General features: G+C 42.8%; 1 protein-coding gene across 1 annotated transcript in view; it reads right to left on the reverse strand.

Moving 5' to 3' along the window:
- The window catches only part of RETREG1 (reticulophagy regulator 1), a 143,179-nt gene that overhangs the window by 98,567 nt on the left and 23,752 nt on the right, over window positions 1-20,860 (reverse strand). The window contains exon 2 of the mRNA XM_081292731.1: window positions 3,030-3,136. Within this exon, the coding sequence (XP_081148857.1) occupies window positions 3,030-3,136 (107 nt within the window). The remainder of the gene's footprint in view (window positions 1-3,029; window positions 3,137-20,860) is intronic.

Raw genomic sequence — 20,860 nt, forward strand, 5'->3', positions numbered from 1 at the left:
CTTGAAAATTCGGTCAGAGGGTTTAAAGAAGATAACAACTGGGAGAGGAGTATATTAAGTTCGTGAATATCTTCAGTCACAAATGTGGGAAGCAGGGAAGCCAAGAGAGGGGGAAGTAGCAGAGCTGCCGGCGGCCCTGCGGCCTAGTCTTCCCCGGTGCTGTAGTGGACACAAGCCAGCTATCTGCCAAGAGTGGCTGACGGCTCTGACTGAAGCCACGGAACTACCAGAACCACATCTGCATCCAACTTGGAGCGATTCTGTGCCTCCCTGGGACTGGGCATCATGGCAGTGCGCTGTGCTGGAAGCCCCCACCGACAGGCTCAGCCAACCATTCACCAGCTCAATGGGGTCTTTGTCCTAAAGACTCTCTAAAGGAGGCTGAGGAGCCACCAGGGTTTCTCAGTCGCAGACTGGGGAGCTTTGGGAAAGCACAGTAATGAATTCCATCTTCCTTTTTCTTCTTTCTTACAGAGAAATGCTATATTCAAAGCAATGTCACCCAGTAAAAACCCTGAAAGAAAGACAGGCCTGAGACAAAGGCAGGTCCCCCAAGGCAGACCATAAGGGGTCTGCTTGGGCAGGGAGCCTGGCGTGTCTGGATCCCCTTGGAAGCCAGCGCCTACACAAGGCCCTGGCAGAGAAGGCACTCAACCCAGACTGACTGGCCAGTGAACAGACACCATGCTATCCTGAATCTGTGTCAGCCAGCAGAGGAGAGGCCGCTGTGCCAAAAGTACTTCTGTTCCATGCTCTTAACTGCCCCTCATACAACCCCCTGGTGTGAGGATGGTTCCCCCATTTAGCAGGATAAAGAGGTTCTGGTGGTAAAGTAGGCCGAGTCACAGTCCTGAAGATATCAAATCTTCATCCCTGGAATCTGGGAATGTGGCTTCATATAGAAAGAGAGCCTTGCAGATGTGGTTGGGTTAAGGAATGTGAGATGAGCAGATCACCTGCCACCCGGGTGGGTGCCAAAAGCAATCCAATCACAAGTGCACTTGGTAGAGACAGGCTGAGGAGGATAGATAACAGATAGAACCCACCAGAAGCTAGGAAAGGCCAGATTCTTCACTAAGGCCTCCAGAGGGCATCCAGATCTCTGACTCCTTGATTTTGGTTCAACAATACCAACTTGGACAAGTGGCATCCAGAACTGCGAGAGAAGAACTTTCTTTGTTTTGAGCCACAACGTTGGTGGTATTTTGTTACAGCAGCAACAGGAAACTAACACAGTCTGTTATATGGCTTCTCTACAGCTAGAAATGAGTGACCCAGTCTAGAATTAGACTCTTTAGGCTGGCCTTCTTTCAATTCCATAATATTTTAAAGAACTGAATCTCTGTGATGTACAGCTTTCCTATAATTCATGAGAAGGAAGTTTCTGCCTTTGTGTAACCCATCAAGTCAGGAAGTCAAACTAGAAACTTAAGATCTTCATAGGTCCACAGAATGGAAGCTGAAAGATTCCCTAACTGCCCTTTTCTCACACTTGGCCACTCACACAGAGATCAAGTCTTAATCTTCCATGTTTGTCTACTCTTTGTAACCTGTGCCCAGATGAGGACCAGATTTGTCATACAACTCAAAGCACCAAGATGCTCAGCTTCCTCCGTGGATCAGCTGGGTCTACCAAGATAATATGGCTGCTGAAAAAACTTGCAACTGGCTGTAACTTCTAGGATTCCCCTCCCAGAGGTTCTAGAGGGGGAGCATGTTATAAAAGTTTATTTGAGAAAACGGTTAAGAAACAAGGAGTTGCTGTAGACCACCCAACAAAGCCTTGCACAAAACCAAGGAAATAGATGCTCTGCCTCTAGGTGACCTCAGTGCATGTGTGGCAAGCAGGAAGAATCAGTGAGCACCTTCTCAAGTTGAAGCTGAGGCAGTTCAGTGCCTGCTCTCTGAGAGAAAGGGGTAGGGAGAGAGAGGGAGAGAGGGAAGTGTGTGTACAAGAGTATAATCGAAATCTTCAGATTCATGAAACACATTAACGGAACAAAAACAAATGTGTTCACCTTCCAAGATGCTAGGCAAGAGGGAATTGCTTCCAAATCTGGAAACACACTAATGTAAAGCAAACTTCCTAAAAATTGCTTTCACAATGATTTAGTTTAAGAAAGATGTTAAGTAAACCAGATTTAAAGCAGATCCACAGAATGTCTCAACGGTAAACCTGTAACTGTGTGCATTCTTGGTCTCATGTGGGTGTTAGGGAACAGAACATGCCTCCTGCAAAAAGGACCTCAATATCTCCACCAGGATGAGACATCTGGGCAGTTATTAAACACATTGGTCTACATGGGTCTCAACCAAAACTCTGTCTCCAGTTGGGGTATAGTCAGTTAAATTAAATGCCTGATTACAATCTCCTCTAGGCTAATTTTGATCAAATCTATCTATTCCATTTGGCTTCATGGGACTCAATTATTTCCAGGAGGGATTTTTGCCCACTTACAAAAAACTAGCTCAAACACTCATGGAAGAGCATCCTCCAACTATGGACAGCTTGATTTATAATATAGTTAACCTACTCAAAAATACATTAAGCAAAATTTAAAATACTGTAAGTTCTCACTTTTAAAATTAATGTTTGAAATTTATTCATTTTTCATGATTGTTTACTCATTTAAAATTTTCTCTATCGTTTGCTTTTCAATCCTCAATTGTTTTTCTTCATTGAGGCAGAAAAAATGTTTATATAAACGTGTCCATTTTCCAGTGGACCAGTTTCATCAGGTAGGATGTAATAAATATTTAACTGCTATCCTCACTGCAGCCTACTTACATATCAAAGTGGTATTTGAAATGGCACTTAGAGCCAATAGGAAAGGCAGTAGTTGAAGCTATGAATCAGTTACATAAATTACTATATTGAAAATAGCAAAATCAATACCTATACAATCTATTGCTTTTCCTGTTCAAAGGAATAATCAAAGGAATAATTGGTTAGTGTGCCCTCACAAGAATCAGACATTCAGAGTTGAGAGAATTAAATGCCATAAAAATTAAATCTTGAGTGTTCTTACCTCTTGTTCTAGACAAAACCATATCCTTTATTATTTGCATAATAACACGCCCAAGGATCATGACTGAAATCAGATGATATACTCTCCATGGAGTCAATGCAAGGAACCTGTAACAGAGAAACATCATTATTTCAATGTGAGGATTTTCAACTCATTTTTAACAGAATTAGGTTTTCTGCCTGTCCAAAAACACGAAACATCAAAAAAAAAAAAGCATTCAATAATGATTTTGCTTTTCAAAAACCACCCGATGTAACTGCACAAAAATTATTTAATAACCAAAGCCAGCAAAATAAACACCCTTGATACACATGTATCCTGCGCTGGGCTTTCTCCGCTCACCTCTAATTCAGGAAGGAGATTTGCTCTCCTGGGAATGAGCCAGCAAGACCCTCAGTGACAAGCTTCTCCCTCAGCAGGTACGTTCCGTAGTGACCTGAAGCACTCTTGTGCTGGCTGAAGAGCCCGAGAGGCAGGATGTTCCGCAGACAGGATGGCTGGACACCCCTGTCTCACAGTTCTCTGAGGTTTTTCGTCTATGCCCTAATCACTTCCCTGAGTTCCCCTTCTCCCATCTCTTATAAATGGCACTGAGGATCAGATTTGCTAATACTTCCTCTTCAAGATTCCAGCCTCCTTGTCCACCTTGTCTCCAAAGAAAAACAAACTAAACATTGTTTTCCATGAACAGGTCGCAAACCTGGCAGGACTGTCTTTGGCTGGGCTTAAGAAGAAAAGGAATGACAGTGAAGTCACAAGCAGCCTCGAGCCTTCATCCGAGACTGGAGGCTGAAGCTCCTACTCCACACAAGTTATATGGCCATGCTGCCCATTAATATTAACACTGGTGTCATCAGAACTCATACAAAAATCAATTCAACAAATGTCTAATAATGGTGATAAGGGTGTACAGTGAAGTGAAGGACACATGCATGATGCTCGGTTCGCTTTTTGTTGCTGGAACAAAATAGCTGAGAAAAACAACGTAAAGGAGGAGAAGTTTGTTTGGGCCCATTGTTTCAGAGGTCTCAGTCCATGATTAGCCAGCTCCATAGCTTTGGGCCTGAGATGAGAGAACATCATGGCAGAAGTGTATGGTGGAGGATAGTTGTCCCCTCATGGCATCCAGGAAGGGGACGGGGACAAGATACAGCCCTCAAGGATATGTCCCCAGGAACCTGCCCCCTCAACTTTGTTCCACCTCCACCTAGAGTCCATTCACATTTTTAACTCCTCAAAAGGTTAATCCACTGATGAGGTCAGAGCCCTCAGGATCCACTCTCTCAAACCCCACCTTTGAACATGGCTGCACTAGGGATCAAGCCTTCAACCAAGGAACCTTTGGGTACTCCAGTAACAACTGCCTTCTATGAGCTTACTCTCCCATCAAACATGGGTGAAAGGGCTGGGGATGTGGCTCAAGCGGTAGCGTGCTCGCCTGGCATGCGTGCGGCCCGGGTTCGATCCTCAGCACCACATACCAACAAAGATGTTGTGTCCACCGAGAACTAAAAAATAAATATTAAAAATTCTCTCTCTCTCTCTCTCTCTCTCTCTCTCTCTCTCTCTCTCTCTCCTCTCTCACTCTCTCTTTTAAAAAAAATGGGTGAAGTTAAACAAGTCCACAGCAGTCTTAGGGGCTGTAACAGAATAGGGACAAAGAGCAAAATGCATCAAGGAATTTTATAAAAGTGGCACTTGAACTTGGTTTGGGAGGGTGGATATTATTCAGAGAAAAATAGAGGCTGCTCCACCTGGTGGATACACATGAACAGAAGACCAGAGTTGGTGAAGGTTAGTTGTCTGTGGCTTCCCAGGTAGCCTGGGGTGGCCCCAGCAGGAGGTGAAAGCAGAAGGAGAGAGTTGGGAGATTGGAAGAGAGAGAGAAGAGACAGAAGGGACAGGAGGGCAACAGATGCTGGTGGGTTCTGAATGATATGCTGCTCCATGTTTGGTCTTTCTGCTACTGGCCACAGAAAGAAAGCCAAAGCTATACAGCAAGAAAATAAAATGATGAGTCATTTGCAAGAATGTGGTGGTGTAGAGAGGAGTATGGAATCCATGCCACCTCCTAGAATGCCATGGAATGTTTTTAGAGAACTTGGTAAGAGATGCCAGGAGTTGTAGGTAAAGCCCTCCACCAGAAGAGGAGCGACCCAATTTTTAGCATGGTTCAAATGCTAACAGCATGTGTAACCTGGGCCAGGGAATGAGCAGATGGACTAGGTCTATGCTTCCTAAATAATGGTCTACAACTGCCACCAGGTTAGCTACGTGGAAAGCTTGTTAAAACAAAAATTCTCCTCCCCAATTCTCTGAAACAGGTGTCTTAATTACTAGTATTTGTACCTGATAAATATGGATGTATTACCTACAGTAGACCAAACACTGAGCTACCAAAAGGCAATAAATGGTGAATACGGAGCATGGAGGGAAGGAACGGACACCAAAAAACTATCCACCATGCCAACTTCTGTGTCTTCAGCAACAAAAAAGTATCCTTCCACTAAGGGGCCACTGCATAGTTGCTTGCTTGACTGACTGATTTCAGCTTTTAGGTTGGTTTAAGCCCAGGGTGTGTTTTGGGCTCTGTTTCTTTGGGGCCTACCTCTTTACCAGCAGTTTATGATTAACTCTTGCTGTTATCCATATGCTAGGCTGTCCCAGCTCTTCCACATCATATACTAAAGTGGCAGTTTTTAAATCGTTGACAGTGATCCACAGCAAGATATTTATTCACATGGAAAAACAAATGAAACCAAAGTCTCAGAAAAAACAGTATTCATCTTCACAACTTATAATGCCTTTTGATATCTTCCACTCAGTTCTCTCTCTCTGTTTAACTGCTGACTGTGACCCACTGAGGAGCTGCAAGTCACAGATAGGCTCACACCATATTCGAAGAAACCTGCAAGTATTAATGTCACTAGAATGGTCCCCTTTGTAGAGTCAGGTAAAGCCCTAGAAGAGACAAAAGTTCCCTTAAGTTTAAAGGTATTTTAAGCCAGCCAGAAAGCCATTTAAGTGTCTTTAAAAAAAAGAAAAGAAAAAGAAAGAAAGAAAGAAGGAAAGAAACACAAGATCAACTGAAGAAGTGAAAGCAATTAGTTATTCTCTTAATGGAAGTTCCAAATTTCCAGGAATAAAAAATTAGGTAATGACAGGATTTCAACCTAAGACCTAGCTTAGACCTCATTGGGAGGTCATTGACATAGCAACTCAAAAAAAAAAAAAAAAAAAAACCACCGTGGATGTCCCCTCTGTGTCCTGGGTAAGGGCCCAGCTGGCCTCTCTGCCAAGGGTCTTACTGGTCATTAAGAGTCCTCCATTGCTGGTAAGGCAACACCAACAATTTCTTGGGAAAATGATGCCCAAACTGTAGGCTCCTTGGCTATTTACTTGGTAGGTGAGCGCCTTCAGCCCCAAATATTAAGTATAAAATGTTTTGAGATACAAATCTTGAGATAAAGAATTGTGTGGGACTGGGGATGTGGCTCAAGCGGTAGCATGCTTGCCTGGCATGCGTGCGGCCCAGGTTCGATCCTCAGCACCACATACAAACAAAGATGTTGTGTCCCCCGAAAAAAACTAAGAAATAAATATTCTCTTTCTCTCTCTCTCCCTCCCTCTCTTAAAAAAATGCAATTTAATATTTAAAAAAAAGAATTGTGTTTAGAAAAATCTGTATTTGGCATTTTAATTTCAAATACTGTTTGAGATGATTTGTCTCATGGTTCTACTTTAAAAGTACACAGTGGAGTAATTCAGACCTGTGATTTGTAATTACAATCTTAGAAACACTTATGAGTTAAATACATTTTTAAAAATATATTTTTAAAATTTATTTATTTATTCTTAAATTTTGATTTGTTATATATGACAACAGAATGCATTATAATTTATACACATATAGAGCACACTTTTTCATATCTCTGGTTGTACACAAAGTAGAGTCAAATCCTTTGCGTCTTCTTACATGTATTAGGGGAGCTACCTAATATTAAGGAAGGCTTGAGCTGTTACAATTGAAGCTGTTTTTTTAAAAATTTGGAGTAAATTTCAAACATACACAAAAAGAAGGCCAGAGTATAATGAACCCAATTTCAACAATTCATGGTCAATCTTGTTTTTTCTAGTTTCCCACCCACTAAGCTCCTCCCTCCCTCCCTAGCCAGATTATTTGAGGTAACTCCCAAATAGAATATAATTTAATCTGCAAATATTGGCATTTACCCTCCCCATAAAGGTCTTTTTAACAGAGGGAACAACAGGCCTGAAAAATAGTTTCACTCTTAACGTCATCAAATATCCTCACTGTCCATATCTTCTCATTCATCTTTGCACACTCATGTATACACACACATATACACAGAATGAAACAGCATCTGAAAAGTCACACACTGAAATCGGTCCATGGGTGTTTTGTTTATTGTTTTCTCTAGACCTGCTGCATCTTCTCTTTTTTAATTCTTGGAATTTTTTTGTGGAAGAAACACTCATTTGACCAATTAAAAGTCTTCCAGATTCTAGGAACTGTTCCTTTTATGCTTGTGGCTTAGTTTGATATTTTCCTGTGTTTTTGTATAGCCTGAAAATTGGAGGTTGGATATGGAGGCTGGATTAGATTTAGGTTCTTTGCTTTTTCCTGTAAAACCCCCTAACAGGTGGTGGTGTATGTGTACATCAGGAGGCATGTATTACTACTGGGGTGTCTGGGGTCTATTTTTGATGACATGAGCAGCCAACAAGGGTCACTGCCTAGCATTTAACTCCTTGGGGGCTACTTGGGAGTGATGGTCCTTCATTCCTGCTCCAGATATCAGGTCTCAGCCATAAAGAGGAACTTCCCCTCGGTGATGTGTGGTTAGCCTCGAAGACAAAGCTCATAAGAAAGATAGGATCAAGCCTTGACTCCTTTTATTTACCAGGTTTCCCCCCTCAAGACAATGAGGCATCTCCTAGTACCCTCCAAAGGACACTAGGCAGTTTCTTCATTCCTTTTTTAAAATTAGTGCTTTTAAGAACTAAGAATCTGAAAATTCATGGTTTCAATAAACAGTAGCATTAGCCTTACCCTCAATCTGTTCCATCTTGGCTAGTGGCTCCTAAGCCCTTTTAGGGACAACCTTAGTAATCTTTGATAATGAAGTACTTATAAAGGGACATAGAAAATATAAAATCTGAGCTGGGGTTGTGGCTCAGCAGTAGAGCACTCACCTAGCACATGTGAGGCCCTGGGTTCAATCCTCAGCACCACGTATAAATAAATAAAATAAAGTTATTGTGTCCAACTACAACTAAAAAATAAATATTAGAAAAAAGAAAATATAAAATCTACAAATGCAGTCTGAAATGTCCAAAGGGGCACTACTTAACTTGTATTGAAACCAATCATTCACCTAAAATTCTCTTGAAACTGCTTGATAAAATTTGCCAGATTTATAAACAAAGTAATGTTTTGTCAGTTAAAATTGAGCTCAAAGAAAATATGTGGGTTTTGAATTTGGAACTTTATGAAATAAAAATTTATTTTTTAATAAATTTTGTTTTCTAAAAAGTAACTGAATGAATTGGTTTGAACTAATCTTTATATGAAAACTGTCACATGGAACATTTAAAAAAAAAATCCCTGCTAGCTGGACATGGGAGCTCTGACTCACCATCCAGAGAAACGCTATTGCTGCCACAGAGTCACCCATCTGGATGGAGCTCAGACACTTTCATCTGCTCTGCGAACCCCTGAGGTGCAGTCACCCAGCTCTCCTTCAACACTGCTCAGCCAGGAAGACCAACAGGCCTTGCTGCATCCAGTTTCCTGTGGTATTTTACTGTCACCACTTTCTCTCCACTGACAAGAGTGTCAAACACTGGGAATACACCGACAGCTGAATCACAGCCTGCCCGAGAAAACACACAGGCAAAGTACCACCCTGAACCACAGACTGTTCAGAAAGCCGCGAGAGCAGAAGAGAGCGCTGGCAACTGCACAAGGTCAGAGGAAGCTCTCCGTGGAGGAGGGCTCCAAACTCTGACTTCCTGAAGATGGTGGATTTGGCCAGGTGGCAAAGAGACCCGAGGTCCAATGGGGGAGCCGCGTATACAAAGCAAATGAGACTTTAGTCTCAGACTTAGGAAATCCACCCCAAATCTTTGGCCCTCTGCCCCTGCAGGTACTTGACCTGGCCTATAGAACCAAGCTCCAGGTGAGTCAAACAGCTCTATTGCTGTGGGCACTGGTGCTTATATACGTATTCCTCATTTTACCCCTGAAACAAGCCACCAGGAAGGCACTGCCAATATCCCCGATGTACAGATGAGCAAGGAGAGGTTTGGAATCCTTCCCAAGCTGCAAGACAAGGGACAGGCAGGACCGGGTAGTGAGGCAGGCAGCCTGGCCCAGAGTCTCTTCTCACCTCTCTGTCAAATGCCTCCCAATGAGTGCAGGCTTCTGCCACGTCTGCCACTATCACATGAAAAAGCTTGGCTGGGTGCCATCAGTTCACAGCTTTCTTCACATTTAATTATTAGACGTTATCTTAGAGCAGTAAAAAAAATTAAATAGATAGTACAGAGACCCCATATGTACCCTTTTCCCTACATACTGTGTCCTCTATTAATATCTTGCATTATTATATGGTACGTTTGTAACATCTGATGAACCACTGCTGATAACAGGATTCCCAACTAAGTTCCTAGTTTACATTAGTCTTCTCTTTGTGAGACATATATTCTATGGATTTTGACTAATGCACAATGCCATGTATCTACCATTATAGTGTTATATAAAATAGCTTCACTGCCCTGAAATCCCCTGTGCTCCAACTATCATTCCTCCTGTCTTAAGCCCCTGACAACCACTGGTCTTGGTATTGTCTCCATAGTTTGGCCTTTTCCTGAACGACACATAGTTGGTATCACACAGTGTGTAGTTTTTTCCCAGTGACTTCTCTCACTTAGCAGGATGCATTGATGATCCCTCTGCATGTGTGGCTCAAGGGCACATTTCTACTGATCACTGAATAATATTCCACTGTACGTTACTAAAATTTAGCCATTCACCTGTTGAAGAACATCTTGGTTGCTTCCAATTTGGGGCAATTAGGAATAAAGCTGCTATTAACATTCACATGTAGGATTTTTTTGTACACACACATTTCCAACTCATTTCAAGACAGACTTTTTAAAACAGTTTCATCATCATGCTGGTTTATATTCAATTTACAGACAGTTAAAACCCCCAAGGATTCCATTCTTCACATGCAGTTTTGAATCTAAGCATGTCCTATCAAATTTGTTCTTTGTGACACAGCCTGTCATTCAAACTGACAGACCTTAATGGTGGCATCGATCATATCTCTGCTCTCTTGTCCAGCTCCAGGACACCCACACATGGCATATCTGCATGTCATCAGTCCTCATTCTCACCACTGATCAAAGATACTGATCAGCACTGGAATCCTGTCATGCCCCATTAGCAGAGTAACCTAGATTCATTAATCAGCACTTCATGAATACAGACCATGCAGCTTACTCCATAAGAACAGATTTTTGTAAGCACACTGCTGAGACCTGCTGTCATCCTGAGGTCTAAATGTCTATAAGTGTTAATTGGCTTGGCTACTGCTGAGAACTGCTTTGAGGTATGTGATAGTTCCCTGTAGAGGAACTAAACACCATTAGACCCAAAATATCATGGGGCATGTCCTGAGCCAAAGGCCCAGGGTGACCTTGCCCATCTACCCATTTTCAGAACTCACAGAAGCATGTGGTAAGCACCTGGCCCGGGTGAATTCTGTGGCACACAGGCTGTCGGGAGGTTCTTGGGTGCTACAAAACAGTTATCGCAAGAGGGGCTATGGTCAAAACAAAGGATGTCCAAGAGGTTGTGACAGCAGACCTTAAAGGGATAGGGTCTGTGGATGTGCACTATCCTCACACACAGGGGGTTTCATAAATTTTCAAGACTCACGGCAAAGTGAAAATGCAGAGACCTCATCAGGGCTGCCGAAGTCAATATTCCCTTCCCAGCCTACTCTTGCCCTAACCCAGACAAATAGTAGTTCCCAAACATATTGCTCCTCAGCTGCAGGCTACTTCTGGAATGTGATTCCAGGATGGATGAGAAGCCCCCACCCAATCACCCCGAATGCACCCACATCACTGCCAGCCATGACAAGGATGCTCACCATCTGTTTTGCAGCTGTGAAGTACACAGGCCCTCATGCTCAGATGTCCCAATGAGGAGCAGACAGCCACAGTGGGACACAAGTCTTCCCCACTGCTGCAATCAGCCACTGCCCTGGACAGTCACACAGAGTGGGGTTGAGAGGGAGGGACTGGGCACCATGTGACAGGGAGCAGGTAGCCATAACCCAACCTGGACAGGTAGGACTGCACAAGTCCACCAGCCCTCTGAGCAGCTCCATCGGCCCACTGAGCTTCACTTACAAAACAGATTCGAAGATGAAAGTATAAAGAACTGTAAGAGGCAACCAGTGCTTGAACCCCGGTGTGGGCCCTCTGAAGTCCCCACCCCATGCAGCTGTGTAGGTCACTCTCCCACACAGCCAGCCCTGCCCTCAATGAGGTCCCCGCACAGTGATCAACAAAGGCTTTTCTTTTGCTTAAAATAATGGTTATTAAAATTCACACCAAAAAAAAAAAAAATCACTGACATTCATCTTTATCCAAATTAGTCTAGGGATCCATGATCACATCAATGGGTCCCAGAATCAAGGAAATTCAGAAGCACCATTTCCACCAGCCCTTGAGTCTCCAGCTCTCTGAAACATCTTTCTATTAATTGACAGGCTTCTTATCATCAACTGAAAGAATAAATAAGTACACATTTTTAAATTAAAATGTCAATTGTTGGGCTGGGGATGTGGCTCAAGCGGTAGCACGCTCACCTGGCATGCGTGCGGCCCGGGTTCGATCCTCAGCACCACATACAAACAAAGATGTTGTGTCCGCCGAAAACTAAAAAATAAATATTAAAAATTCTCTCTGTCTCTATCTCTCTCTCTTGCTCTCTCTTTTAAAAAAAAATGTCAATTGTTTACCAAAAGAGCTACATGTTCTTGTTGGGTGTGGTGGCCCATGCTTATAATCCCAGTGACTCAGGAGACTGAAGCAGGAGGATCATGAGTTCAAGGCCAGCCTCAGTGACTCAATAAGGCTCTAAGCAAATTAGCAAGACCCTGTCTCAAAATAAAAAATAAAAAGGGCTGGAGATGTGGCTCAGTGGTAAAGTGTCCCCAGGTTCAATCCCCAGTACCAAAAAGAAAAAAAAAGTTACATTTTTCTTTAGCTGATGTAAAATATTACTTTTATCTGACAATGTATGTTTCACATTTGGAAAACCAAGACAAGCAAATATTATATATGATTATCATAATATGTATATATGTATGTTTATACATATATATTGTGCTAAGCAAACATTACAAATGACAATTATATGCTATGTAAAAATATAAAGTTGTCTGTGTATGATACTATCTCATTTATCTTACAAAGACACCCTGTGTGGTTTAGCTGTCACTGGAAAAGCACAGATCTGTAAATTACTATGAACTCTTTATTTTAGCAAGATGTGGCCTATTTTTCCACCCCAATGTGGTGACTGCTTTAAAAACATACCACATCACCCAGGTGTGATTATCTCAGCCCACAGATGATTTCTAGCCATGCTTGGACAGCATCATTTCTGACTCATTTTCATTTTGGATTAATTTGTCCATTTGGTTTTTTTCTTCTACTTTCTTCTATTCAATTTCCAGATTCAGTAACATTATTTTGGCTTTTAACCTGCTTTTCAAGCAATCAGCTGCCTTCTCTTGCTTTTCATTGCTGGGATAGTTATGAGACTGATCTCCATTATATCTGGGTCAAGACAAGAATGAGACCCCATCCCCATACTCAGAGATAAAGGAAAACAGATGAAGATCCAGAGAAAGATTCAAAGCCTGGAAGGTCAACAAAGGGGCCTGGATAATGGTTATATTATTTCAAAAATGAACAATTTTAAGAAGAGATTCTTCCTACCAAATCACAGACTCTAATATGGAAGTTAGTCAGCATTCACTGTTCCTGCACTACTGCAGAGTCAGAGTCAGGGCAGCGTTCTGTAAGGATGCTCAACACAGAAAGTGAGGCCAGGAACTAGATTGCTCTTGGGTAACACACGGCCTTAGGTCTCTGTGCATGAATCACTCAGGAACCTGCCAAGGTCACTGCTCTTCCTTGGTCCTGTATTGACTTTCAAGCATTCCATATACAAGGGCTCTGGTGGTGATTGTTTAGACTGGGCAATGGAGGAAGTCACAGCAAAGCAAGTGGCCATGCTGGTCAGGGTGTGGGGACAGGCCCTGGGCTATGTGGATGATTTATTCCATGAAAAAGGAAGGTCAAAATTCTGGGACAGCCTTCTATAGAATTCCACTCAGTGGCTACCTATAAGTGATGTTTCTGACTAGCTGTGTATCCATTTGACAAGGAAAAGTCTACATTTCCTACTCCATGATGAGTTTTGCAAGGCCAAATCCCATGAATCCATGGAACATATCTTTTTTCTTTTCAGGCAAAGAAAGAACTAATGTTAGTCCCCACCCCCCTTAGTCTCTGTCTCTCTCTCTCTCTCTCTCTCTCTCTCTCTCTCACACACACACACACACACACACATACACACAGCAAAAGAATAAATTTCTCAGACAATAAATGCAAAGGACAATACTCAGTTCTCCCATGTGTAAAACACTTAACATTCATTCTGGGTAACGCACAGCCCTCTCTATACTATGAAATGAATGGTGTCAATGGCTTCAGAGAAAGAAGATCTCTGGATATGAGCATTGGGCCCTGCATAGTTCTAATATGGATATTAATCTGCATTGCTTGCTTTGTAACTCTCAATATAGAGATTTAAAAGTCAGATTTTGTTTTCCTTTACTGAACTCTAGCTGTAGACTGAGCCAACATAGAGTCCTTAACGTATGCCAGCTTTATCTAATATTATGGTGTCTCTAATCATAAAAGAAAGAAGGGTCTCGTAAGATGTAATGATTCCCCAGATATGAGAGTTGAAATGATCTACTAGAAGATAACTGTCAAGAGTTAGGAATACTGGTAACCATCTACCTTAATAACAGAAATATCCTGAATCTTTTTATATAAATCCTGCAAAATTAATGACTGAAGATGACTTATGTACCATAAAGGAAAAAAAAAGTGCTGCCAAATAAATTATGACTTTCTGAATTGAAATGCACATCTCATTTTCAGAGCTGCTTAAAATATGCACTTGTGTCGGCCAGAGGGGATATCTTTCTTCAAAATCAACAAAAGATTAGGGGGAGGGAGAAGGGAAGAGAAAAGGAAGGGGAAGAACGTGGATTGAAATCAAATTCCTTGCATGTATTATTTTGTCAAAATGAACCCAAATACAATGTATAATGCCCTAATAAAAAAATCAACAAAATATATCATTTTAAAATAATTTGAAAAGAAGTTAATGGTAAAATTGAGCAAGATACAGAAAGAATTTTTAAAAATTATTACAATTCAGATATTAAATGAAACCCAGAAATCTTTTGCCCTAGAGAAGCACCTCCTTAGTCATAATGACCACAAAAGTGAATGAGAAGCATGAAAGAAGAATTGGGGGCGGGGAAACAGGCTTCTCTCTGCAGGGAGATGAGGAATCTCCCAGGATAACAGACCAGAAAACTTGGGGAGAGCCGCCAGTACATCTGCTGCTGCGGAGGAGGGAGGGCTCCTTCCAGCAGAAATAAAAATAAATAAATAAATAAATAAAATACAAAAAAAAAAAAAAAAAAGAAAGAAAAGAAACAGGTCTGGCTAATCCAGTGAATTCAGGGAATGTGCCCAGGTCAGCAAGCACAGCGGAAAAAGAGACAAGACAGCGGGAGGTGCAGTGGGGATTTGCGATCTGTGTGCAGGCTTGAGCCCGTGAAGGGGAGAAGCCAAGGGCAAGGCTGGAGTGGAGCCCAGCCAAGGGCAGGAAAAGCACCATCGGGCACCGTCTACTACTCAGCTCTGGGATTGTAAGAAAAGCCATGGGTAAGTTAAGTCAGGTGCACCCCACGGAAAAGCTGAATACCTGCCCACAAATACTGACCTGCAGCCGGGTCATGACAGTCAAGGAGACACAAACAAGGAACAGGTGAGTCACCCGCTGCAACTCTCTGCTCTAGTGAGTTCCCAGTAAGTTAACACCAACCACCAGATTTAGTCAGAGGAAGGAGTTAAGAGGGAAAAAGTAGAATATCAGTCAAAGGCACACATTTAACAAAGAGCAGGATGGTAAAGGGGGAAGGTGATTAAAAGGCACAGAGAAGAGAGAAGAAAGAAATGCAGAAAGGTGGGAGGCGGGGACGACAATTGAGTCAGTTTTTTGGGGTTTTCATGCAATGACAAGGAGATATTTTGTGTGTCCCTCCCACCGGAGCAGAAGGGTTTGGGGCCCAAATTACAGCTGTGCACAGAGGCCAGATGGCTGAAATAGCACTCTATCTTCCACCTCAGAATTTTCATGTATAAACTGAGGCACCCACAAGAATGATCAGAGTTCAATGAATCATTCTTAGAATTACTTGAGGCACTTCTTAAAAATACAGATTTCTAGGCCCCACTTTGGACCCTGTAGGTCAGAACTCTCAGCCAACAGGTGCAGAACCCACATGTTAACAGCCAGGTTTATGGACCACTAGACTACAAAGCCCCCTGTGGGCATTTCTCACTCAAACATTTTCTGAGTCCATAGACCCGAGTTCTAGAGGACTGCCGTACAACTGACTCAAATATCAAACTAGGGGACTCTTCCTCCAGAAATAAATAAATACCTTTACTGGTGTCTCAGACCATTTGGGTTGCCATAACAAAATACCATAGACCAAGTGGCTTATAAACAACAGAAATTTATGTCTCCAGTGCTGGAGGCTGAGAAGTCTAAGATAAAGGTCCCAGCAAGTTTAGTGTCTGGTGAGGATTTGCTTTCTGGTTCATGGACAGCACTTCCTCACTGTGTCCTCACATGGCAGAGGTTGTGTTCTCCCCCACAGGCCTCTTTTCTCACTCAGGAGGACTCCACCCTCATGACCTGATCACTTTTCAAAGGCTCTGCCTCCTAATACGATCACACTGGAGACTAGATTTCAACATATAAATTCCAGGGGACATAAACATAAAGTTCATTACAACTGGATGTAAAGAATAATGACAGATGCCAAAAGAGTCTTCTAAGAATAGCCCTTGGGGACAGGTAGCAGAGGAGCAAGGCACACACTAATGAACTGAGTGAACCTTTACAGGCATGCCCAAGAAAGAAATAAGCTGATGTATAATGAGGGCCTGTGGCATTGAAAACTATCTCACTAAACAACATGATGGACTTAGGTATGTGGAAGTTATATGTCCATAAATAGAGGAGGATGAACACTTTGTTTAAAATCATGAAGCCTATAAGTGACAATCAGGATATAAACTTGGGTCTTCCTGACTGCAAGTTCACTACTCTATTTACAACCATTTGTGAAATCCCTTGGCATCATGCTTTCATCAATCAATCAATATTAAAGTACCAGAATGTTCTAGAGGCAGTTTTGAAACAGCAATTTTGAACTTGGTTCCCGCCTTTCTGATCTCCAATCAATTGTACCCATCAGCTGTTCATGTTCACAGTCTGTTCAAGAGCCTACTCCAATGTACATGTCCTCGTCTGGAGTCCCACAAAAGGAATTCAGTCACTCCTCAGTTCTGAGACTGATGGCTTTGCCACAGCCACAGAAGATTCCTCCCTCACTCCAAAAGAACCAAGGATGTAACAGGACTTTGACCCTCACATATGCACATGACACCTGCTCTTGCCTTGTTTGTGCTCAATTGGTCAGCCTGGTTCTCCAGCCCATCCCTCCCCTCCTCCCTCTCATCCCCCTCCTCACCAGTTGTATGTCTGCTTACCCAGGTCCAGCCAACCCCTTTCGGGGTAAGTGGATCTTGATCATATCCTGTTAGGGTTTAGATATGAGGTATCCCCAAAAAACTCATGTGTGAGACAATGCAAGAATTTGCAGAGGTGAAATGATTATGAGAAGTATAGCCTAATCTGGGAGATTAATCCACTGATGGATTAACTGGGTGGTAACTGTAGGCAGGTGTGGCTGGAGAAAATAGGTCACAGAGAGTGTGACTTTAGGGTTTATATTTTGTCCCCGGTGAGCAAAGATCTCTCTGCTTCCTGGTTTCCATGTCTTGAGCTGCTTTTCTCCACCATGCCCTTCTGCCATGATGCTTTGTCTTATCGTAGGCCCGGAGCTATGAAATTGACTGACTGTGGACTGAACAGCTGAAACCATGAGCCAAAAATAAACTTTTCTTTCTCTATATTTTTCTTGTCAGGTCTTTTGGTTACCATGACCAAAAAAAAAAAAAAATGCTGACTAAAACACCAAATAACCCAGAGTCCAAGATCACAGCCCTGTCAGATAGACCTACTGTTATCGACCATTCCTGACCAAGTCCCCGGACTCACCAGTAAGATTCCACACTGCCCAGACTCTCATGCGTTCTGTCTGGGATCACTGTATTCACTTTTAGAACCAGGTCCAAGGCTTTTCACATCTCCTGGGCCAAGGGTCTAAGTTTGCTAATAACAGAATACCACAGACTGAATGGCTAAACATTTATTTTCTCACAGTCCTGAAGGCTGGAAGTCCAAGATCTCAGGGCCAGCAATTTGTTTTTTTTTTTTTTCCTGGGGCCTCTCTTTCAGCATGCAGATGGCTGACTTCTCACTGTGTCCTTTCAGGGTCTTTCCTCTGAGTGGACTCATCCCAGGTGTCTTGGTCTTGATGAGGACCCAAAACGACCTCATTCAACCTCTCTAACATTCCCATCTCCACATTATAGTCACATTGTGAGGTGCATTTTGAGCTGGGATTTCAACACGTGAATTTGGGGAAGACACAATTCAGGCTATGACACCAAATACCTGGGTCACTCAACAGTCTGCTCCAAGGTCTACTCCAGCGTCCAAGTCAACAAGTTCCCGTAATGGGCCCTCCAGCCCCACGATACTGAAGACCAACCCCTCCCTTCCCAAACTCCCTGCTAGGAAGGGAGCCCTTCTCTCTGGCTGTTCCACGCAGTAAACAAAACCAGAACATAGTTGGACTAGCTGGACAAGTCATAAGAAACCTTGCAGATTAGAACAAACAGTTTACTCAAGATCAGAGAGGCCATACTAGCCCAGTTTACACAGCATCCTGACCTACTTAGGTTTGGATGATAAATTACATGGTCACTATACTTAAGATCTAAATGAACACATGACACAAAGAAGCTAGTAATTTGTTTTAAAAACTCAAAATATAAAATATGCTGAGCAGTAAACTAGTAACTATATCATCTTCGGAGGGCCATTTATCTAAAAGCCAAGATCAAGTGTCCTTTATCAACATAATGAAGCCGCACTTCCCAGTAGAGCTGACCTGGTCACATTTATGAGCACAGACCTCTGTACACAAGCACAGCTTCCCTGGATGTGTGAGCAGCCTCCTGCACAGACAGTCCTTTCATATCTGGAATACCATGTCCAGTAGCCATTGCTGGAAAATATCACCCACCTTTATATCTTATTTAATGCTGAAATGATCAGGCAAATAGGTATAATCCCAGCAACTCAGGAGGCTGAGGTAGGAGGATCCAAGCCAGCCTCAGCAACTTAGCAAGAACTTGTCTCAAAATAAAAAAAAAAAAATTAAATGTGCTGGGGTTGTAGCTCAGTAGTTAAGCTTCCCTGGGTTCAATCCCTGATATCAAGAGAAAAAATAAGAGCTTGTGGACTGTCCAGGGTCATCCTTTTAGATACTAGCACGGAAGGGGAGAACCACAGCCTCTCAATTCCAGTGCATGGGGACCTGCAACTGCCTGCTGTTCTGTGGCCAACCCTGAGACAGGACAAAGTGTTGGCCAATATCTAATACTAGATATCAGGAATGGCACTCTGGGCCTGATGCCAATGGCCAACTTCCAGTTGGACTTTGATTGGCAGAGCCACCTCAAGGCCAGGGAGAGTATGTTCTATCATTCCAGGCAGGAAAACACTGAGTTTTTCCTATAGGTCTAATTAAAAGACAAGACAAAATGGGGAGGTGGGCATGGGCATGAGGAAGAACTAGCTGCCTCCGGAACCCCACTCCTCTAAGCTCCACAGATGGCTACATTTCTAGAACATTCTAAACCATAAGTGGACCAGCCACAGGCTTACATCTTCAGCAGATGAGGATGCGAATGGACTTTCAAAGGCTGTGAACTCTTTAGGGTCCCCAGCCTCAGTCCCCTCCCTCACACAGGTTATATCGCTCACACTGATGGAGATCGTGAGCAAGCCCCTCAGGAGAGACCACTCCTGCGGTAACGAAATGTGGTCTTATCCACAACCCTGCACACAGAATACTGAACCTAGACCTCAAAGCACAAGTTAAACTGCAAACCAGGCTGCCTTTGAGGCGTAAAAGTGTTTTTATTTCTATTTTAATGTCTTGTTGTATTTTATTTTTAAAGTAAAATTCAGTAAATAGCACAAAAAGAGAAAAATTAATGATGCATCTTGAAGCTGAAAACTGTTTTTTATTTTAATTTTTTTTTCTTGGTAGTTGTAGATGGACAGCATGCCTTTACTTGTTTCTTTTTTTTTTTTTTTTTTTAATGTGGTGCTAAGGATAGAACCCAGTGCCTCACACATTCGAGGCAAGCACTCTGCCACTGAGCTATACCCCTACCCTGGAAACCGTTTCTTAAAAAGCACCCTGGGGTGAGGGCACAGGCCTGCACCCACACACTGGAGGAGAGCTACAGGAGAAGGCCTGTCTCCCAGGGCCTCGCTGTTGTTCTGTGAGGGGAAACCACAGCTCAAGAAGATCTCGTCCCTGGACTGGCTTCATCTAGGCAAGCTGGTTCACCTGTGCCCAGAAACCCCTCCTCACCAGCCACACACTTGCACGCACGTGTGCACACACAAGAACACATACCGTGTGCACACACACACATCCTTGCTGCCTCCAGAAGCATTCATTTCTACTACACCTCAGTCCAAACCACAATGGAGACCTTAACAATGACAACAAACAGCAGATACTTTAAAAAATAAGGAAATTGGGTAAAGGGAAAATAAATCAAGGAAAAGAGGATGACTCAAGTTGAAATTTAGCCCTCAAGAATTCAAGCCATGTGTTACAATGAAAGAAGATAGCCACTAATTTGGTTCCCAGATGACCCCTCAGGTTAAGAACTTGATTGTCAAACGCTCTTTTAGCTCAACAAGAAAAGATAAAATAACACTGGGAAAGTTTTCACATCTTCTTAGTAGAGAAAGAATCAATAAAGCGCAGCAAGACTATAAAATAAGTGAATGTCACAGACAACCAACCCCAGCTCACTTTGAGCGCAGAATCATGAGCCAAATAGCGAGGCCACACTGACCTGCTAAAAGGAAGTCTCTGGGGAGCTTGGTTTTTAATGTGTCTTTTTTTCCCCACTGTTTGCCAAAAAGCAGCTATAAAATAGGACCGAACAAGAGAAATGGTGGTTAGAAGTGTTCCGGGGAGGAACACAGCCATCCCCTCCAACACGCGCTGTGTAAGAGCTGACGTGCGCTTGCTAGGAGAAGCCACCTTGGCTCAGCAGGCTCCCCAGTTCTGTCCCCTTCGTGTGCACACATGTGCAGGACACAGCAGCACAAACAGCCTAACAGCGTTCTCTAATTAAACAAGGGAGACAAAGCCCTCCCTTAGCACAGGCCCTAACTGGGC

Source organism: Spermophilus citellus (assembly GCF_964194105.1).
Source record: "Spermophilus citellus genome assembly, chromosome: 1".
Classification (NCBI taxonomy): Eukaryota; Metazoa; Chordata; class Mammalia; order Rodentia; family Sciuridae; genus Spermophilus; species Spermophilus citellus.